Raw genomic sequence first — 23,378 nt, 5'->3', positions numbered from 1 at the left:
TCGATTTTCAGAATGTACACCAAAGTGATGAGATCACACATACCAGCTACAAACCTACCTGCAAGGTTACGAATCCTCAATAAGGGATATACACCATAGACTAAGGTATTGCAACTATACTTAGTGGAATTGTGGTTGAGGCCGTGGCTCCTTATAGGAAGATGAAGACACCACCAGGTTCGATCAATGCTCACCTATAAAGGACGTAGATGAGAAAGGCACAACCTATAATTTTAATCATTAATGAAATCATCTCATTTGATTGTCTCTGACTATGTCCATGAATCAAAACTGGAGGACGGTTCGAAATTTAATGATTCCAGAGAACAATAACATCCCAACGGGATTATGAGAATGTGCACGAGTCAATAGAAATATCATGCGAGCATATTGATGATTAATTTTATATACGCTTGCTTAAGGAAATAGAGCAAGATGAGATCGAACGAAGCTCCTTGTTGCTTAATATCAACGAAGAGCATATTTGGCCTATACAATCCAGGTAGAACTTGGTTCTTTGACAAATATACAGGTATTTGGTGTGGTAGTGCTAACCAACCAAGTGTAAAGCCTATTGGACATACAAGATTAATTTGTCATGAAGCTTAATGAGATGAAAGCAGCCTTAATGTATAAAGACTCGCCTTGTAGCGCGAGGTTTCTCAGAAAGCCTGGAATTGTTCTCTGGTAATGAACGTTATAGCGTTCCGCTACTTATTTAGCTTGGTAATTTCAAAGGGACTTGAAATGCAGCACATATACGTGGTTGTAACATATCTCTGAAAGAATAAAGAGATAGAAGATATTTACAAAAGTACTTGATAGACTTTTGTTTCCCAAATAAAGTGACTCTAAACCACATAGTGCGTTTACATTTAGACATAACGCTCACTTTTAGATTGAATCAATCAGGCGGATGTGGTATACCCGTCTAAGTGACTATTTGATTTGGAGAGGATAGAAAAGTAAGTTATTTTCATTGCGTATTCACAAGAAAGTTCCTGATTTGGAATTGTAGCTATCTATGTCGATGATACAGACATGATGGGCACTCTTGATGTAATAAGAGACCTAAAAACTATTTGAAATCCGAATTTGAGATGAAAAATCTAGGGAAAGCTCGACCGAATACTGAGCTTGTGGTTTATTCCACCAGTTTGCATATGTCTAAAGTTTTCAGGCAATTTAACAAAGACATGCATCTTAGTAGCACTCCAATGATTAGTCGAGGTTCGAATGTAACTACGTGACCATTTCGTCTAAAGGAGGATGACAAAGATGTGTTAGGATATGAAATTCACATATCTAAGTACAATAGACGCATTGTTGTACTTAGTATAATAATGTACTCGATAAAATTTTGCATCCTCAGGGAACTTGTTAGCTAGATATATCTCAACGCCAACGCAACGTCATTGGAATGGTATAGTGAATGTAAGCATGTACTTAAAAGTAACCATTGATATAAATTTGTTGTATCCCTGCAAAGACATTAAAAGGAATGATAATGAAAGTGCAATCCAAAATTTGTTGATTATGAAAGAACAGTAATTTTTTTCTCCAACGAAAGTAATCAGGGGAGATATGGTAGACTATTTCGAAGTCACTACCAATGGTGTATTGAATTATTTTCCTTCACCGGGGTCACTTTTTCCCACAGGGTTTTGTTACTCGATAAGGTTTTTAATGATACAACAACAAACACTGGGAATGTAATTTCCCAGCTAAGGCTATTGTCATTCCCATGAGGATTTTCTTCCTTAGGAGTTGTGAAGCAACTAGTCAACTTCAACGAAGCAAAGTGATCATCTGCAACAGATCACATTTACTTGCATCTGTCACTTTGTACTCTTTTCCCTTCGTCAAGGTTTTATCCCACTGGGGTTTCCTTGTCAAGGTTTTAATGAGGAACGTATACGCATCCAACTATGCTCTAAGTTTAATTAATATCGTACTCTTTTTCTTTTGTTCAGGTTTTGTCCCTCTGGGTTTTTCTTGACGAAGTTTTAACGAGGCAATTAACTAGACTCGTCGATCTTTGAAGATCGTATTGCATGTGATGAACTACATGTAAAGTACGAGACAACATGTGAAGTACTACATGTGAAGAGTTGTACCAAGGTTTTATCCCACTGGGTTTTTCCTTGTCAAAGTTTTAATGAGGCAATTGATTTCGGCATAAGTCATCAAGGAGAGGAAGACATTTGAAGAACACATTCAAAGCACTAAATGTGAAGCACTGCATATGAAGTTCTATTGGACCGCACAAGGGGGAGTGTTGTAGGGCCTACGGCCCATAGATGTGCGAACCAGCTAGATATCTAGGGTTTCCCTTCTACATGTATATAAAGGACATTGTTCCATGTAACCCTATTATCTTGATATGTGAAAACTCTCTCTGCCTCTTTTCTTTTCTTACATTTCCACTGCAACAGAACCCATATAGTAGGGGGTTATAGTATTTTTTACTTTTATATAAGTTGAAAAAAACAACCACATTAATAATATGATTTCTGGTGAATTTTCCCTGTTGTGGTCAAAAGCTGAACAAAGCTCTCTTCCTGGAACTTCTGGCCCCACCGGAGTATATTTCACCCAATAACTAAACACCACCGAGTCTATTTTACTATGTACGATCATCGGAGTTTATTTTCCCACTACAACTAAACCCTAATCACCAATCCGAGAAATCATACAGAAGCCTAATCTAATCTTCACTCGCACATTTCCTCTCCCCATTCTCTCTACTTTTTTCTCTACTGAAACCCTACATGACCGAGAGAATCCTTCTTTTTCCTGTTTCCTGTTACGGGTGAGACCTTTTCGTCTATTGAATATCAGTTTGTTTTGGGTATACTTTGATAACAGGATCAATCACTTAAGTTTACATGATCCAGGTAAATAAACTCAACTCCAATTTGTTTTTGTTTTTTTTAGAGTTTATTGAAGTTTATTCTTCAATAATCTCATTCTCTCTCGGATTTCTATCTTAAAAATGTTCTCCTGATTTTTGTTCTCACTACAATAGATTGGGTTCTCTCGCGATTACAGGTGAGAACTTGATTCCTAGGTTTCTTTTTCCTCTTCGTCAATGTTTCTGAGAGATTGTGTAAGTTGTGTTTACGTCAGTACAATACACTACTCAAGCTAAAAAATTGATATGCTTCGATTGTAATTTGGATATGAATAGTTTGCTAATTCTCTTCTACGGATTTTAATTGTCATCTTACGGTTCCACTCATGAGTTTTTTTTTTTCCTTTTTTTTTTCTTCTTTTGTAGGTTTCAAATAATTTTACAAGTATAATACTTGCTGAAGATGAAGGAATGAGCGAGTGAAAGGAATAATCATGGAGACTGTAAAGGTGATCGATTCCCTGGAACCCAATTTCTTTGAGCATAATCTACAAAAACTCTATTTCAATTTTCAACTTAAGCAAGTATTACTAATGTTACCCTGCTGTACATCCTTCACACATTAACCACTGTAGTTTAAATTTAATCAAAGATGGTAAAAGTAAAACCAATTGATGGAACCTTCGGATCTTACTATCGATGGCATACAATAGGTATTGTATTTTGTATCACCAATTTTCATTGGTAAAGTCGGTGGGTCATATATTTCTTTGTTTTATGGCAGGTTCGGATTGCAGTTTCTGCATAAATCTATTTTCAGTACCATTAATGATTGCTTATTTTTATTTCAAAGATGAACGGAGTTCCCAACAAACACATAATAATTTCCTACCAACTACTTTGCAAGGAAGTTCTCCTCTTAACATACTACAAAGGTGTACTTCCATCTTAACATGCCTGATGAAATTCATGATCAATTAAGAGAGTAAGTAGGTCTTATGGATATTGGAAGTGGAAAAAATTCTCGAAAAATTCTATTTAATTAGCCATACGGATTTCTATATTATATGCTGCCTCCAAGACAATTGATGTTGCTGCACAAATTGATAATGGAAGTGCGAGAAATTGTGAAGATCAAGAAATATTTGAATATAAGGATGTGACAGTGAGTGGATGACACTAAGAACCTTGGGTAAATGGTTTAGCTTATGAATGCTCTGAAGATGATCCCCTGTGATAAATATTGGGTACGCTCTCTCTTCCTGTATAAACGATTCGTACATATGTGGTTTTAAGCATTTCCTAATTAATCAAGTAGATGATGGAATCCTGACTATATTGCATTAATGTTCGAATTATATTAACTTGGGACCTAAATCTTCGACTGTCATATTGATAATCTAATGTTCGAATTGCCTCAGTGGTGGAGCATCACCACATGATCTATTATTGCTCCGCAGTCATCCCTTGATTCCAATCTATATTTCTAGGGAGTACAACTTACTGGTTGGGTTTGTTGTCATTTCAGCAAAGAGGAAATTATAAAGAGGGGGTATTTATGAAGAAAGAACAGGAGATGTTTACGCCATATCCATTCACCGTAAAAATGCTTTTTCAACCAGTTTGAAGTCTTGGAGTCGAAATCGGGGTTTGCTCTTTTCGTTGTACTTTTTGCTGGCTGTGTTCTTATTTTCCAGATGAGAGTCATCCTGTTTGAAACAGGTGACTTTTTAAAACAGTACCAGGTATTTTTAGTTCATCGGTTTAGTTTATCATTTTTTATTTATCTCATTGTAATGTAATTGTTCATAGCAAGACAAAATCAATCGTTCTTGGAGTGCAGGTGTAGCTTGCAACAAACCAAAATGTTATGGAATAACAAGGAATATTATTTGTATGGAACACTAAATTAAGTACCCAACAATCCTAGCATGAGAGCTTTGTCGAGAACGTTTGGTATGTTTTTGGTTGACTTAAAGCTAAAATCTTTCATTTCCTAAACTTCCCTGCACTTGATGATATAGGTAATCGAGTAGATGAACTAGAACAGAGCATAAACTGTAGTATCTCCCCATTTATCAAGTAAAATTGTGGATAAGCATTTCTAATTGTAGTTAATTGGTGATATTCTTATGATCGGTACATATGGTATTGTAATTTAGGGTGAGACTATATGGGTGGCAAAAAATCTGAATTTTAATACTTCATTCAAATTTGTGGCTGTGTGACATAAATTTTGTCAGGCTCTCCGCTTTTCTTTTCACTTGATTGCACTTTTAATAGTCAAACATCTTATTAAACTTTGAGTTCTTATATCTAGCAAACAAATGTAATTCGTTATGACGGTGAAGATTCGCACTTTTCCCCATCATGATGATTGGAACAGCTTTGCCATGTTCTAGTATTACTTTATTTCAAAACAAGCTTTACCTGATATGTAAGATGTGAAGTTGAATCCATCAAGGGCATGTGAAGGCATCGTATAAGGAAACCCTTGTTCCAAGAATTCTCCATACCTTCATATTGTTTTAGTAATTAAACTGAGAATTTAGAAGATTTTATTTTGTTTTTGTTTTGTTTAAAATGTTGTACTTCTGAATCAATAAGTATTAACCTCTTATAGTCTTTTACAGTTTGTTGACCAATTTTTATTAAATGTCACTATGTAAATATGCCAATGGATTTTGTTTATGTAATCATTTTCCTTAATGTAATTTTCTATTCCCCACTTGGTATTTTACGTTATAGTGGTTTCCGTAAATCCTAATTATAAGATCTTAATAATGTATAATTTTTAAACAATCTAAGCCCATACGGGCGCACCACCTAGTTCCTTTAAATACGGTTTTGAGGGCATTTGATTAAGATCCCCAAATTGCTTCCTATTGTATCCACTTATGACCCCACTGAGGCACTAAGACGTGTCCATTTTCTCGTAATTAGAAGTCCGCACGTGCCTACGCACGTGCAAAAAGACTGGGTCCTTCCTAAATTACCGATACGTGAACTGGGGTCCGTTCAAATTTCTAAATAGAAAGTTTTGCTTGCCAACAATTTAAATTACCATTACACCCTCATTTTATTTATAGAGTATTTATTGATCATGTAAGAAATAGGGGTAAAATGGTCAGATAGAATTTGCAGCTTCAAAAACATTGTAGCAAGGGGAGTTCCCTTTATATATATAATATAATATAGTAATAGATTATTCACATGTACGCCTGTTACAAAGGCCTGTTACAAAATTAGAATGTTCACAGCAGGATCATGACCAAGCATGTTCATGTTTTTTCTTACCTCAAATACTTCAGCACTAAGATGCACATCCTAAAACTCCTTAATTAAGTATATGCATATCTCAATATATCACGGACCACGGTGTTTGATCTTGATAAGGAGATATGGACTTGGTTTAAACATTGAAATATGAACACTATGCTAATCACGAAGCTTCACGATTAGGCACGTTTAATCGATTGAGAAATGCAAGATAAAACCAAAAGCAAACCCAAGCCCTCCACCAGTGAGTGAAAGAAGAAAAATGTTGATTTCTTGGGGGAAAATCACGATCAGCCGGATGAGATCTCTGCATCAAATACCTCACCACCAAGATTACAACATAAAGAAATTAATTAAGTTGCCGCATAAGTAAACTAAAATTTAGTAAGTACTCCACCATAAAGAATCCCATCTGTCCTGACTGATTGATCTTCATCTCCATATCCTCATTAATATCCTCAAAATCTTTATCTAGACATTGAAATCTCCATTAATAATTAGTATCTTCATAATGTTTATGAAGTTGCTCGATCATGGGAACAACACTCCACGTTGATATACAATTTTTCTATTATACTTCTTCATAGCCCCATAAGCCACATGGTCAGCTTTGATGATATCCTTGGAATACTTTATATTTTGCTGTATGTAGCATTTGCTTATATAATCTCTATATATATCATAGTGTTTTGATCTTTAGAAAATAAGCAAATTTCATATCCTAACCTATTCTTTCACAAGCTAGCCTAAGCTAGGTTCCTCCTTGCTAAAATCTTTCTTTTTTATCTCTTTCTCTCTTTGTCAGTTAGCATAAGGGAGTAGTCATGTCGTGGTATACAGATCCTCAGTTGTTTATAGAAAAATCTGTTACCGGCTCTCAATACGTTGAAGTACAACGTTGTCTGAAAGAAATTGGTAGCACTGTCGACAAGTATGATTTTAAGTTTCAGGAATCAGTAGGATCAGTACAGGATTACTCTAAATATTTCTCCAATTTGGTTACTAAGGTCGATATTGTAGATGTTTTCAATTCTAGCTTCCCTAACCACCGTGACCTGTTAGTGAACTGCGAAGGTTGGGTGGTCCACTGGGACGCACTGGCTCCTGGGAGCAAAAAAAAGATCTGGTTTCGCGTGGAACCAAACTCACCATTTTGGAGTCTACCTGGTCTTACTAGAAAACAATCGGAAGCAGAATTGGAGTCATCTGAGAAACAACTAGCCCTGGAGAAAAAAGTTTCTGAACTACAAGCTACCATTGCCGCTCTAAAAGACGAGGTCGAAAAGGAGAAGGCAGCTCGTAAGACGGGTCTTACCAAGGATGAGAAAGTATATCTGGAGAAAACAATTCGCGACTTAGAAGCCCAGATTCTTACACCTTGTTTGTTTACAGCTGACTCATCTGAGTCGTCTGGATCTGAGTCATCTGGCTCTGAGTGAAATCACCTGACTGATCTGGATCTGACCCAGTAAGGTCCGACTCAGAAAATGTGTTTGTTTTGTGAGTCAGACCTGACTCAGCTGACTGAAATTTATGGGACAGAAAATACCCTTGTACACATTTTAGGCCATAAGCATTTACCACTACCAACTTGTTCAATAGACTCTCAACCATCTTTCTTTTTCACGTAATCAAACATATCAGACATCATAAAATAATAAATTCCAAAAGAACATTTCAAGTTAAAAATCCTAAAAGCATAAAAAAAAACTTGTTATCCTCCAAAAAGTTGTAAGTAGGTACTCCAGGTTCTTTGGTGCTGAGCACTTCCGATTCCTGCCTGAAATGTCGTAGTGAGAACCATGCATGACATGGACAATTCAAAACTGCATTGTCCTTTGGATCACGTAGGGTGCCCTGGTCGGCAGTGTTGGCAAGTTTTATATCATCCTCATGCGGCGTTTGATGAAATATGTTTTCCCATGCCACTTGACAGTCACAGTAGAGTCGGGTTCAATGCCTGACAGGTCAACTTTGAGAGAGGCCAGGGCCAAGACATCCATGCATACATGCTCAAAACAAACTTGAGGACCAGCAGACGAATCAGGGAAGACGAACCAGGGCCAATAAATCCCTACTCACTGACATGCTCACTATAAAATATCCGAAGAGTTGCTGGGGTTTCTTCCTCCATCCCAATGTTAGATATTTGTTGGGAAATAGAATCCAAAGCAAACCCTGGCACAATTAAAAAGCCCATCAAATGAAACGAAAACTTGGGATAATGCTATAATCTTAATCATTTATATATGTAACTATATTGATAGTGTATATCTAACGGTAACCACAAGAAAACAAATACGAGACGTGGGTAATTTGAACGGAGATCGTGCGTACAGATTTTATACATTTGCGAACTAACAAAATAAATTATCACTAAGCATATGCCTCCAGTCAAGTACGCACAAATTAACAGGATGTTAGAGAAACCATTTTATAGATAATATGAAATATATTATGCATGCGGTCCTCGCTTGTATCATTTTATGAAAAATTGACAAAACAACACCATGAATACCCAGAATTTGAAATGTTTAGCTATAAAATGTTAGACAAAACAAGTGATTGTAATAGCTCATATCGGGGTTCTCAATAACTGCATATGTTATGGTAATGAGATTCACAGAACATCAAAATTATATGGTTTAAACTATGCTTACCTAACATATACTACATAATTTGTTTACCTTACATATAACAAGCACAACTGTTTCTCTTCATAATCAAACATTTGTCATTTCACTAAACGTAGATGGAGCAATAAAGATACATGAGAAGGCAACTGGAAACAGTCAGGTGAGTGAGAGAGGTGGTCCAATTTCCCCTTATTGTTACGGCTTGGGTTTATTATGGTTTGGCGGGTTTATAATCTGGGAGCAGACAATAGAACCTTTCTTAGTTAGCACAAGAAATGTAACCAGTACACACAACAGGAAAGATACATATGTAGCCAGGCCATGGTTTAATCAAAAAAAGGAACGGAGAGAAAGACCAGGGCACAACAATAATGTTTTTTTGTTCTCTTTATAGAAAGAAAAATGACATTGGAATACTATTTGGAGACATCTTAGGTATACTGACTAAATAACTTAGCAACATTCACATAACATGACACAAAAATCTGATCAAATATACTTCTCTTCTTGGCATTTTCACAAACACCATCTAAAAGCTAAAAATAACATCCATCAAATACTCAACCAGCAAAGCCAACCATCCAAGAAGAAAAAAATAATCAAGTAGAGTATGAGCATAGGAAACCCCTGGCTCTAAATGAAAACAACATGGGATGAAATTGTTATACCTTCACGAATTTTTAATCTTCTTCTCTCTTACTTATTTCCTTCCCCCTTGAAGCCAATTAAGAACTCAAATTAGAACATAAATAAAAACCCATGTTCCAAATCACACAAAATCCATAAGAAAATGAAAGAAAATACATGGATGAAGAATTAGTAGATTTGCAAATCATACCTGAAGATGATGATTCTTCTAAAAGAACATTAGGTGATTTAAAAGAGATGGAGAGATAAGTTGAGAGTGACGATGAAGATAGAAATTAGTGGATTTGTTGAGAGAAATCAGTTGAGAAGAAATCTAGGTTTTGGTTCCTCGTCTCCCATTTCTGCTCTCGACGGAACAAACGAAGGAAATGAAAAAGAAAATTTTTGATATAAAGCGTTGAGGGCATTTTGGTCGATTCTAGCGATTCAGGGGTTTGAGCCATCGGCTCAGGGGCTAATCCATGACTGACTCAATAGGACCCGTGTCAGGAGTTACTTCTGACTCAGATGCCGAGTCAGGAGTTACTAATTATTCAAACCAAACAGTCTGACTGCTGACTCGGCGTGAGTCAGGAATTGACTCAGACCCAGACGCCGAGTCAGCTGCAAACAAACAAAATGTTAGCCTCGACAATGAATTGGCAAAGGAGAACGACCAAAAGAGTGCTCTTATCGATGAGCTGGGCCGAGAGAAAGCGGATAGACAAGATTTGGAGAAAAGACTATCCATCTCAGAAGCAGAAAAATCCACACTCGAGGATGACAAGAATGACCTGGAGGATAAACTTGCCGTTTCGGAAGCCGACTATGCTAGGCTTAATGCCAAGCAAAAGGAGTTGACCGGAGATCTCGAGATATGGGCACGTGAAGTAGCAGATGCGTACAAGCAACTGGACCGTGAAAAGAGGGATAAACGAGCTCTTGAAAAAATCGTTCTGGAACTTAAAACAAAACTTGAAGAATGCTGTGGAGATAACTCAACAGATGAAGAAGAAGAACCACGGTTGAGTGGTTATGCAACTCCTTGTAACTGGGTTTCTTTTGAGGATCTTGTTCCAGGGGTTACTAGGAAAAGTCGACCTCTGGCTATAGTGAAAAGAGATGACATGCAGGCCTTGGACGAGGATTATACAACCAACGTCAAAGCAAGTTATTTCTACCGAGGGATGGTGAATGATCGTGTGGTATATCCTATAGTGGTCGTAAATGTTACAGAGTTGATTCCCAATGGAGAAAAGGCGAAATTCGATCCATATGTTTGGAGTTTGTTTAACAATGCTGGAACTACTTATGCAGCCAGGAATCCATAAGACATTATGGATCAAAGCCATGCATGGGGGACTTCACGATTATCAACGTTTTATTTACTGAACAAGGCCTTCCATGTGTATGGTTAATCATATGGGATCGATGTTTATTACTGTAATTTGCTTTGGATTGATTTGTATTTGCATTTGCTTGTATTTGTTTCAATATTGTGTGCTGAATTTGGTTTTTTTATTTCGGAAAAATAAATTTAATTTCACTTTCATATGACAATCAACCAAGAGCTGATACAAGTCGGAATAGGCTTTACGACCTCTATGACCATACCAAACGCAACATAGAGAAAACAAAGTTTGATAGAAATACGATAAAGACTTGGACAACCAATCACACAAGGGTTTTATTTAACAAAACGAAATGACGAACTTGTGAATTCGTCAAATGGTTTCCGCTGACCAATTAAAATCTCATCTGTGGAGAAAATGACATTTCTGAGTCTGACGGCTTTCGGGCAGCATAACAATTTCCGGCATTGTTCAGAGAACACCAAATATCTGGGTCAAATCTCGCCTTTCCTTCGTTTGGAATCATTTCTGCAACGTTTACAACCACCATAGGACAGATCCCTTGACAGAAACGGTTGGCTTGAACATTAGTTGTAGTATCTTCACCAAATTTCGGTATACCAGTGATCGTTAGAGGAGTGTCCCTTGGAATGTTTTTCACATCAAGTTCGTCGAAAGGTACCCAATTACTAGCAACCTTACAACCACTCATCCATGGTTCCACGTATCCGTCACCACCGCCACGAAACACTTTCAGTTTCGTTGTCAAACTGAGAACTTCTTGTTCAAGAGCTTTCTTGTCATTCTTCTCCTGGTTCATCTGCTCTTTTAGACATGTTACATCATCCTTCAACTTGGAATATTTTTCTTCGATCATCGTACACTTTCTCTCTAGAAAATATTTCGCAGCCAATATTGTTTCAGGTTGAGGTACACTAGGTAGACCACTGACAATGGAGGTTAGTTCCTTTTCTCGTGTCCAAGTACCTGAACCTTCCATATAGTTCCAGAGGACCACCAAACCTTGGTAATTCACAAACTTAGCAATATCCTCAGCAACAACGGTAGCTAAGTTGAATTTGAGAGCATCATAATCGCTCTCTATGTTATTGCCCAAATAAAGATGTTCAGGGAAATAGAATTTCCCTGGATCGGATAAGTCGATATCTCCATGGCGAAGAGGGACGTCATATTTTTTCACAATCCTGACAGTCCCGTACACACCGAGGAGGTAACCGATAAACAACTCAGGATCTCTATACCACGACATAGTTATTCTATGATGGGTTCAACAAGAAAATGAATTTAGCTGTTTTTTGAAAGAAAGAGCTGAGGATATGAGAGATGAAATATGATCGATCAAGAAAGATTTATAAATTCGACAAGCAACATAAAGGTATGTGTTATTTTACTCAAATGTCAACTATATGCTGCTGGCTTATTTTCTTTCACCTTAATCTGACCACGCAAAGTGTTTGACATTGGACACTTTCAAGACGCTATGGGGATAGTGGTCACTTTTAAATAACCCAAATATTTTTCACTTTTAGTTGCACTGCATGAATTTCTTTTTTTTTTATAGAAAAACTTACGCAAGCGTAGGACGCAAACAAAGTAGTAGCAGAGCTTGTGTCAAGACTGCTTTCATAGTTCTTTCACGGACGGTCATTAGGAACATCAATACCCTGTAAATGTACGACTCCCTCTCTCTCCCAATGTTCACCTGATTCCTCACACGGACGGTCATTTTTAGCCGTTTTTTTTTGTGTTTTTTCCCCCAACGGCTCTCTTAATGGTCTTTTCTTTATCGGACTGTTTGCTTGATAATCACCTAATGTTAGATTTCCTTCCTTTCTGAGCTCGAATGACTATCTCAAATCATTATCATTCGTGTTGTTGTAGTTGCATCAATCACGGTAGCCTCAAAACAATCACAGGTGACATCACAGGAGACAAAATGAAGAATGTCACACACATCACACAATTCACTCAAATTACAATTTCTGACAATGGGATAACAGAGAAACAAATAACTATCTACACAATTTTGGAAGCTGGATTTTCCCCTTCCATGAAGAACAATCAGCACCGAAGCTACAGGAAGATGCATCAACTTTACAGCTCATTACCAATAGACCAAAGCAATTCCATCACCAACTACGATTCAACTGTATTAGAGAATCTCCAGCCTGAAGACTACAAATTACCACACCTTCTCCTAATTAAGATGTATCTGAGCAGAGTTCTCGATCAACAAAAGAAAATCAGGCTAATCTACTTGATGAATTTCATTTATATCTTCTCTATTCTTGGGTACATGTATTCCTACAAATCCTTCTATGCCTTCTTCCCTCTATGGAAGATCAAAATAAGGTTTGCTCAGGTATGCTCTCTTTATTTGTTGTCTAATCATATTATCCTTTGCCTCTCTGAGATCCCATTACTTACCATTCTAAGTGATTCTCTATCCCTCACCACCTGTAATTCTTATATCATGCATCCCTCTACCTCTAATTACTCAAAATTGGACTTTCTAGCCAATACTAGTCATTCCTACAACTGCTTACATAAATTCGGGTTTAATTTATTCACATTATGCAGTAAAATTAGTTATACTAGGCTCAAAATAACACTAACAACAAATTACTTAATCATAATTAAAGCTTGTTTGACTTCAACTGAAGTTAAGTACCAAAAAAATAACAAACATTCTATCCATAGTCACAAAAAACATGAAAGTATCCGGTCTAACAAAAAATATCATGGAGATTATGTGTTCTTTTGCCTGTTGCCTAATCCTCACTTCTCTCGGAGTTTCTCTGTGAACATTACCTCTCTAGTTGGCAGCATCTCCAGATGGCCCTCTAGCTTCACCTGCAACATTTCCAGATGGCCCTGTAACTCCTCCTGCAACATTTCCAGATGGCACTATAGCTCCACCTGCTGGTTCTTGACCAACTGGATCAACTACTTGCTCCATCTCTGGATGGGGATGGATTGGCTCTGCCTCGGGCGCTGGATTTGGACCACCTTGGGGTGGATTGACTTCTCCATGCCCAACATTTGCAACGATTGTTATATCAGCAGCCATTTGGCCAATCACAGGGGTCAGCATATCCAACTGAGGGAAAGTTACAGAATAAGGAGGAACGGGAAGGGGGCATTTTCTCGGATAGCTGCTTTGACAGGAGCCGGCATGGTGACGGCATAGAAGCCCTGACGAAATCCACCGCATACCATATACCGATCACCCACCAACACCACACCTTCGTTGATCACAAACCGACCGCGATGTGGATGAGTTGCAAACACCACCCAACCATCTCTAACTCCCGACACCCTATCTCCAAAAGGGTCAGGCGGAGCTTCTTGGTCTCTTTGTTCCTCACCAACACGGGTTGCTGCTCCCTCGTCACTAGGCATGTTACCTCCATTATTGCCACCATTGTCATCCTTGCCACCACCGCTACCACTCCCAACTTCAGTCACACTGTCTTGAAACTCATGCCTTCTCCCTTCCCCCTCAGAAGCAGCACCATCACCATCTCCAACAACTTCCTGAAAATTTGGTGGAATAGCAATTTCACTATCAGGAACTGTGCTTTGTCTAAACACAAAGTTCATGGTCAATTTTGGTGATGCAAGAAGATAAATCTTCCACAATTTTTGCATGCTAAATTTTCTTACCTGATTCGAAGAGGGAAGATTAAATCTTGGCCTCTTCACAATTTGTCCAAGTCCAGGAGGGGTTTGATCATACATATGTTTCATCTTTACTCTCCGATTATGGCACAGATTAGCCCAATGCCAGTTAAAATTACGGGTGTAGTTCTCTGCTTCTCGGCCATTTGGGGAAGCAATCCCATATGGCAGATTAGAAATTGGTATACGGGGATCATACCAATCCAGAGTTCTTTCCATCAAAATCTCTGGTGTCTCCTCCATAATATCTTCATCACATACAATACTAGCGGCATATTTTGAGAATCTCTCTGAGAATTGAGACTGAAATTCCCTGCTTCTCTGAACCTATGAAAATTGAATAAGAAACTGAAAAGCTCCTCCTTTATTTTTCTTCTTCTTATAATATGGTTGGGAAGAGAAACATACTCCTCATCACAACCGTTGATCGCCTTAGTTTTTATCTTAATTATGAAATTAAGCGACACTAATAGTTATGATCAGACGCAACTGAGTCTAGTCAAGTATATTAGTCCTACGGTTAGGAATTGCACCTATGCCCCAACACCATTGGTACATGCGGTGCGATTCAAAACACTTGGCACTCGCAAAATTCGCATTGTTTCGGACGTGAATTCGGGTATGGTTCACTACCCTCGCCCAGAACCATATCCTGAGATGGACTCGGGTATAGTTCATTTCTCTCATCCGAGGATTCGGGGAAGGGCCAATTATGGCTGGAACACTTTGGTCATCGAAAGTCGCATACACCGATATGCTAAATATCTTCCGTCTCAAGGTAAAAAACATAACATGTCGTTTAGTCATATTTGTTTGCCTTTTCACAGGGTTAAAAGCCAAGTCCCATTAGTCATCAAACCTCGGCCACAACATTTGACTAACCGTACACAGATGAAAGTGAAAGATCAACAAGGAGCAGCAACCAAGCGTACTGGCCAACTCAACCTAGTGATTCTTACACAACAACTTCATCTTACAGACTCCACAGTACTCCCAAACCATCAATATGTGGAAAACAACAACAAACAACCTTACAAACTCGTGACCCTGTTTCAAATTAAAGCCTGGCTTTCTTCCCACCAATTGCACAATTTTCTTCATCACCTTCATTTCCCTAGTGAACCTCACCTCCCCAATTCCATATACCTGCAAAATTGAGCATTACACTATTATGGCTTCATCTTCAAACCCAACCACCCCAAGCATTGATAATCTAGTCACCAAGATGAACACAGCCTTAACGATCCTTGAGGATCTTTTTCTAAAGTATTCATAAATCCTGAAAATGTTATAACTAAACAGCCTATAGACTGGAAATGGTGTTTTATTGGTAAACTCTACAGTAATGTCTGCTTCCAAACTTCTAGAGTGAGTAACTTCATCAATAACTTCTGGAACTCCAAAGTAGAGTTGAATTGGATATTTGGAACAGGAGAAGAAATTTCTATATTCTTAGACTCACTCATGAGGAAGATTACTCAACCCTGAGAAATGGAGGCACAAGAAGAGTCTTTGACAAGATGATGGGTGTAGTAGGAGTCCCTGTAGGAGGTCCCAACTTGATTCATGAAGAACAATTCTCAAAGGTGATGATCTGGTTGCTCATCAAAAGAATTCCAGCCCGCATCATCCCTGACATTCAAAACATCCTCAGACCCATTGGTGTATACCAAACTACAAAGAAAGCTTATGGAAGAGATAGATTCGAAAAAAACCTGGAACTAAAACTCACTATTGATGTTACAAGATCTCTAAAGTTTGGCATAGAAGCCTTTGAAACTCCAACAATTTCTCACTGGCTGGAATTTGCTTATGCGCTGAATGGAATAAAATTCTGTAAGGTATGCAGAATCCTGGATCATCCTATCCTTCTTTTCCATGCACCACCAAATCCATCTCAATCCCACTACAACAACCTTCCCACACCTCAACCAAACCCCCCTCCTAAAACCCATCAACAAAAAATTATTCAAGCAGGAAGAAATATTATACACATGAAGTACTCTGATGCTGATGTTGCAGCTGAATTTGAAATCAAAATGAAGGTTGCAAAAAAAAGAGAACTAGAAAAAGCAATTGCCAACATTGCTTCCTCCTCTCAGGATCCTATCACTTTTGGAGCACATCTATCAAACTCTGTGGAAACTGAATCCCCCCACCCTGATGTCACAACTTGTCAAATAAAAACAGGAGACTAGAGAACTCCAAGAGAATTGTTGGAAATTATAAGAAACATCTACCAAAAATGAAAGTTGTTGCAAGAGCCAAACATGCTGGTACTTCAACTACTGATCTCACTCCAGTTGTGAATCCTGATGGCATTTTCCCTGCATCCCCCCCTCCAAAACCCTTCCCATTCAATACCCTCCCAACCCTTGCTCAGATCAAGGAAATAATGGAATCTGAAATAGCTAAGAAGAATAAGGAAGTCTGGAAGGCAAAAAAGAAAGTTCACATGTTTGAGCAAGCTGATACTCCTCTTGCTTTGACCATTATCTTGGAAGCTAAAAGGAAGAAGCCTTTACCTATAGAGGAAAACATGGACTTCATATCCATTGATTCTGATGGCCAAAAAAGATTCAAAGACCATGCTGATCTCTCTGCTGAACATCTGGGTTCAACCTCTCCCTTGATGACTAATGGTGACTCAGGAAGCTCCTCTTCCAATGCCCTGGTACAATCCTATACTCTCTTTCTAACATTGAGATTATATTGTCACTTTAGTCTACCCTTATTTTATGATCATATTTCTAGAAGTCTCATCTCTAAGTATCCTAATGTATCTTATTTCTGGCAATTCTTTACAACTCTGGCATGGAATTGCCAAGGATTGGGTACAAAGGATGCTAAAAAGTATCTCAATGACATGTTAAACAAACTCAACCCAGATATCCTTTTCATCTCTGGAACTAAACAAAAACAAGAACAGCTCAAAAAAACTATGAAAGATATCAATCTTCAGAATTACTGGTTTGTCAATCCAGGAGGGGCTAGTGGCACTGCTGGAGACGTAGCTTTGATATGGAAAAGTAATCTTGATCTTGAGATAATAGATTGCTCCATAAATCATATTAATGCTACTGTCAAGCCTGTCAGTAGCACTCCCTGGTTTTTTACTGGTTATTATGGTAGCCCCTATGACACCATTAGTAAACTGAACTCTTGGAAAAACTTGGAAAGTACTGCTTTAAACAATGCTTTTCCATGGTTAATTATTTGAGACTTTAATATCATTATACATGATACTGAAAAGTTTAGCACTCAGCCAATTGAGTTAATGAGGCTAATATCTTTAGCAATAAAATTCTTGATCTGGATTTAGTTGATTTGGGCACCACTGGTTGTCCCTTCACTTGGTCAAACAAAACAAGGGGCGATGCTCTCACTGAAAAAAGATTGGACAGAGGGATAGCTACTGAAAGCTGGATCCTCTTATATCCAAACACTACCATATCTAATATGCTAGCCATTGGCTCAGATCATCACCCTATCTTTCTTAACTCCAATCCCTCTTGGAAATCTGGTAAAATTACCTTTAAATTCTTTGGCCCTTGGCTGGACCACAAGGATTGCAGGGATATCATTGTTGAGTGCTGGATAAGAGACCTCACTGGCTCCAGTGCTTATCTTATAGTAAGAAAGCTGAAAGATATCAAAATACAGCTAAGAGTTTGGAATAAGGAAGTCTATGGTAATATCAAAACAAACACTGATGAATGTAAGCATCACCTTTCTTGGCTTCATAACAACTACTTCAGAGCTGATAGAAGTGAAGTTATTAGCTTGGCAAGAAAAACCCTTCGAGATTGGCATGATATTGAAGAAATTTTTTGGAAGACAAAAAATAAGGACCAATTTATCAAACCGGGGGATCAAAATACCAGCTACTTTCATAGAGCTTCAAAATCCAGAACTAGAAGAAACAAGATAGATACTATCCATGATAGCATGGTAATTGGATTTCTGATTATCAAGAATTAAAGAATTGTTTCACACAACATTTCTATAAGATGTCCACTGGTGAAACACCCATCATTAACCCAGAAATCATTAACCTTATACCATCTATCATTACCACCACAGGAAATTCTATCCTTAATCAAACCTCAACCTATACTGAAGTTAAAGCCATCTTGTTTAGTATGGAAAAAGATAAATCTCCTGGACCTGATGGATTTCCACCAAATTTCTTTCAAGCCAACTGGGAGTTGATAGGAGAAGACATTGTCAAAACGGTACAACATTTTTTCACCTCTGGTCATATGCTCAAAGAAATGAACTCCACTATTATCTCTCTTATACCTAAGATAGACAACCCAACCTCTCCATCTCATTTTAGACCTATAAGTCTTTGCAATACTACCTACAAAATTATATCCAAACTGCTAGCCCAAAGGATGAAACCTCTTCTCAGCAAAATCATATCACCTTATCAATCTGCCTTCATTCCTGGAAGACAAATTTCTGATAATATTGTTATTTCTCATGAGCTCATACATTCTATGAGATCTAAAAGAGGTGTCAAAGGTAAAAAATGAAGCATGGGGATAAAGATAGACATGGCTAAGGCTTTTGACGGAGTTGACTGGGGCTTTCTCATTACTATTATGAACAAGATGGGCTTCAATGATCAATCGTGCCAAAAAATAATGCAATGTATCTCCACCACATCCTCTGTTGTTCTAATCAATGGCTCCCCTGATACTTTCTTCTCCACCTCTAGAAGCCTCAGACAGGGAGACCCATTATCTCCTTATCTGTTTCTCTTTTGCATGGAAGCTCTTTCTAGAACTCTTATTCATGCTGAAAATCTAGGCATCATTAACTGGAATAAAAATCTGTAAAGATGCTCCCTCTATCAATCATCTCCTGTTTGGTGATGATTGCATGGTGTTCTGCAAAACTAACAAAGTGGAAGCTCAAAATCTAATGGATATTCTCAACATGTTTGGAAGTATATCTGGCCAACTTATCAACTTCAACAAGTCTGGAGTCTTTTTCAGCAGAAACACTGATCCATCCCTCATCCCTATAATCAGCAACATTATAGGAGTCCAGGTGCTGCAACTAGATGACAAGTACTTAGGCTCTCCCTTATTTACTCACAGAAGCAAAATTAAATCCTTTAAGCCTGGAGTTGACAAACTGAAGATGAGGCTATCTAGTTGGAAGAATACCCCTCTCAATCCTGCTGGTAAGGAAATTCTCATCAAAATTGTCACCTCCACATCCAGTATCTACCAAATGAACTGTTTTAGAATCCATAAACAAACTTTCCAAGACCTTAACAAGCTTCAAAGAGATTTATTTTGGGACAAAAATCTGGAATACCCCAAGGGATATTACCCAAAAGCTTGGACAGCTATTTGCAAACCAAAGGAGCTAGGAGGCTTGGGCTTTATGAATATGGAGCTATTCAACAGTTCTATGATCACAAAAATTGGATGGAGACTGGAACAAGATAAAGATTCTTTATGGTATCAACTTATGGATGCAAAGTACATGTTGGGAAGAAATGTGCTAAACATGGATACCAAAGCTAAAGATGGTGACTCTTGGATATGGAAAGGTATCCTGGAAGGAATACAGAACATTCAACAACATCGTTCTTGGAAATTGGAAATGAAAATAAAATCAGAATATGGGAAGTCATCTGGATCCCAAACTCCACTATTAATCTCATCAAACCCACCCATTGTCCTAATCATATTGAGTTACCGACTCATCTGATGATACCCACTGGGACTGGAATACTACCCTTATCCATCATATCTTCAGCCCCACTACTGCTCAAGAAATACTTTCTCTCAGCACTCACCTAGGGAATGAGGACACAATTCAGTGGAATTTAGATGAGACTGGGAAGTTCTCTGTCAAAGTAATTTACAAGTCAAAGATTAACCACTTATATAGGAATGAAACCATCACAAGAAACTGGAAGGCCTTCTGGAAAATGGATATTTCCCCATTTATAAAGATTTTCATCTGGAAATATGCTCATGAAATCCTCCCCACTAATGCAAAGACTGCAAGCATATTACACTACATTGATCCAATATGCCAAATTTGCAAAAGTTGAGAGGAAACTATGACACACATGTTTCTCAACTGCCCAGTTGCCACTGAGGTTTGGCTAGAAACTCTTGGGGTTGCCCACGGAAAATTTGACAGTACCACAAATTTCATGGTTTGGTTCAATTCTTGGTTTACCCCTGGAAGTCCTTCTGAACACCACAATACCTATGCCACTATCTGTTGGTTCATTTAGAAGGCTAGATGTGATCTAGTTTTCAATCACATAAAGCCTAATGCCAAAGCTAGCAGCATAAAGCAACACTTATGTGACTATAACAGAATTCACAAGTTACCCAATCATGCTCTTAATAAAATTTCTCTGATTACTGAAGAGCATGAAAATCAGGAAAATAATACAGTGCCTTATGATTTGAACCAATGTGCTCCACAGGAATTTGGATATATCATCAAAATTTGTACTATACAGGACCCTGTAAATCTAAAATATTTCTCTGCTCTAACTATCTTGGATGCTGCAGGAAACAACATTGATAGCAGAGGAAACTCAGGCCACTTGGGGAAATGGGGAGCAACATGAGGCGCTGACCTAGCTTTCAACTGGGCAAAAGAGAGGCGGCACATGAATATCAAAGTTCAAGCTGAATTCAAAGAAATTCTCTTAAGGTTCCAGTTTCTTTATAATCAAGCAATCAAAAGAAGATTCAACCTTAGTCACTATGAAGATCTGCAAAGCACTACTACGGACAACCATTTCAAAATCAATCAAGTTTCTTTTGTTTTAACTAGTCTTACATATATTCATGGACTACAAAATCTGCAATCTCTAAACATTGCCATTATGTGTAATGCACTGCATGAATCATAAGCCAGTTTCAATTTTTGAACACCGAAGTTAATTGCCCGTTCCGAAACACTCACCATGGTAGAAACTTCGGCCATACAGTTCAATCACCTGGGAAAACTTAATGCATCAGTTCTAGGAAGGTCTCGCTTGCTAGGCCTAAATAATGAATTGTATATATTTTCTAAGAAATTTTTCCAGCACGTCATAGCCACACGAGCCTATCGCGTGGCGGTCGCGTTTTTTACATTAGGAAACTTGAAACTCAATTGAAAAAGGAATGCGCTTATTTGGGGACATGTGATAGGATTGCCGGATTGGAACGATGCAAGGAAAAGAAATTAATAAGAACCTTGAGAATTAGTAATCCCAGGAGAATCCTTATTCCTTGCTGTTTTAAGGTTGCAAACACCATATATACCATGACCATTATAGCCTGTGTGATGACCTCTACGAAGTACCAATCTCCTTCCTATCCTAAGATTGTCTTACGCAGTGATATTTCACTTATTATTTTTACTTAGCCGTGATGATTTTGAGAAGTGGGAAAAGATTAACCATCTGCAGTAAAGAGCAGAACAAGACGAGGAAGAAGCAAAGAGTAAGACCATATCTTCCTGAGGAGTTAATTATCAATGACATTCTCATTAGATTACCAGCTCGGACTCTAGCCATATGCAGCTGCGTCAGTAAGTTATGGTACAACTCTATTTTTCACGATCCAAAGTTTACCTCCTCTCATTTTGTTGAGAACAAAAACAAATTGAAACTAGTCTTCAACCTCCTTAATGTATTCGAAAACGGTTTGGAAAAGGCTTACTTTTTAAGTATAGAAGAAAAAATAAGTAAGAATACTGATTTTTATTATCATAAAGTGTTAGCAGACATAAGCTTTGGAGATACAAGTGATGTAGTTGGTTACTGTAATGGTTTAGTTTGTCTTAACTTAGTAACTGAAATCGCTGTCATTAACCCGACCAGGGGTGAAAGACTTGTTTTTTCCAATTCCTTTCCTGGAACCATGGGATGCATGTACTTGTGTCATGGTTTTGGTTTTGATTCATCATTGCAAGAATATAAGGTTGTATTTGTTTATACTACTACTATGAATGAAGAGAAAGAGGAGAAGTTAGTTTGCATGGTCATTACATTGGGTGGAGAAAATTCATGGAGAGAGATAGTTACTAGTACTGCGAAAATCTCATCGCCACCGGGTTTTTCTCCTCTTCCTAGTCGAATGGTAACAAGACCTTCAAGGAGTACTCGTAGATCAGCCGCCCTTTGTGGGGGCGACATGTTTTGGAGGATAACCTACACTAGTGATAATAATGATAAAAGCGATATGTTGCTCTCGTTCAACATCCATAATGAGAAATTTCGGTTCATTCGGCTCCCACCTGAATGCTGTCTGACCCACACGACGACGACTACGACTATTGATGAGCACCAATGTTTAGTAGTTGATCATCATCTTCTGGAGTTTCAAGGAGGCATATGTGTTGCACGTACGGAGATGAGAAGCAATAGTAGTGATTGTCATCTCCAACACCGCAATCATCATTGTAAAGGCCAGGAAAAAATTTGCTGTTGTGGTTTTAAGGTGCATCTGTATATAATGAACGACAAGGTCAAGCAACTATGGACCAAGGGGAAGACTTTCAGTTTTCCAGTCAAGGATGGGTTACTTCCAGATCCTTTTTGTAATTACTTTTCTGTCACCCCCCCCTACACGTATGTTGAGTTATTCTGATCAGCTCTTAACTTATTGGTTCGACGGCCTGTATCTTATAATCTACAGTTTGCAAATGGAACATCCTAAGGTGGTAAGATGCTTCAACTCCTATGATGAACACATACAAGATATTTTTGATGCTAAGATAAAAGGTGAATCCCGCTCGGACGATCATGTTGGCCAAGACGATAATAAGTTTTTCCCATACATGGATTATCAGCTGATCGCACAAGTAGAGAACATCAATTCTCTGAAAAAACTCATTCCCAAAGGATTAAAAACTACTAGTACATTTTCTAGTTACATTGTCTATGGGAAA

At 38.0% G+C, this 23,378-nt stretch overlaps 3 protein-coding genes and 1 long non-coding RNA gene across 8 annotated transcripts; 3 read left to right on the top strand and 1 right to left on the bottom strand.

Moving 5' to 3' along the window:
- Positions 1-2,645: 2,645 nt before the first annotated feature.
- On the top strand, positions 2,646-5,524 carry LOC113348355. Of its 5 annotated transcripts, none has more exons than XR_003359595.1 (5): positions 2,646-2,897; positions 3,281-3,363; positions 3,639-4,101; positions 4,383-4,599; positions 4,698-5,524. It is a non-coding gene; the product is annotated as an uncharacterized LOC113348355 (long non-coding RNA). The 5 variants fall into 5 exon arrangements; XR_003359593.1 differs by adding an exon at positions 3,052-3,109 and having other exon boundaries at positions 4,383-4,763; XR_003359592.1 differs by adding an exon at positions 3,029-3,051 and having other exon boundaries at positions 4,383-4,763.
- A 6,504-nt stretch (positions 5,525-12,028) lies between these two features.
- On the top strand, positions 12,029-21,105 carry LOC113353697. The gene is made up of 3 exons (XM_026597218.1): positions 12,029-12,144; positions 12,651-13,131; positions 21,005-21,105. The coding sequence occupies exons 2-3, from the start codon at positions 12,706-12,708 to the stop codon at positions 21,074-21,076; spliced, it is 498 nt and encodes a 165-aa protein (XP_026453003.1). The 5' UTR covers positions 12,029-12,144; positions 12,651-12,705; the 3' UTR covers positions 21,077-21,105.
- Positions 13,509-14,771, bottom strand: LOC113353696. Its single transcript, XM_026597217.1, has 2 exons — positions 14,436-14,771; positions 13,509-14,306 (listed from the first exon to the last, which is right to left on the bottom strand). The coding sequence occupies exons 1-2, from the start codon at positions 14,691-14,693 to the stop codon at positions 13,881-13,883; spliced, it is 684 nt and encodes a 227-aa protein (XP_026453002.1). The 5' UTR covers positions 14,694-14,771; the 3' UTR covers positions 13,509-13,880.
- A 751-nt stretch (positions 21,106-21,856) lies between the features above and the next one.
- On the top strand, positions 21,857-23,077 carry LOC113351592 (putative F-box protein At3g52320). Its single transcript, XM_026595545.1, has one exon. The coding sequence runs from the start codon at positions 21,857-21,859 to the stop codon at positions 23,075-23,077; it is 1,221 nt and encodes a 406-aa protein (XP_026451330.1).
- Positions 23,078-23,378: the final 301 nt, after the last annotated feature.

The sequence above is a fragment of the Papaver somniferum genome, chromosome 2 (assembly GCF_003573695.1).
Source record: "Papaver somniferum cultivar HN1 chromosome 2, ASM357369v1, whole genome shotgun sequence".
NCBI classification, from domain to species: domain Eukaryota; kingdom Viridiplantae; phylum Streptophyta; class Magnoliopsida; order Ranunculales; family Papaveraceae; genus Papaver; species Papaver somniferum.
This window is presented reverse-complemented; position numbering and strand designations above follow the sequence as displayed.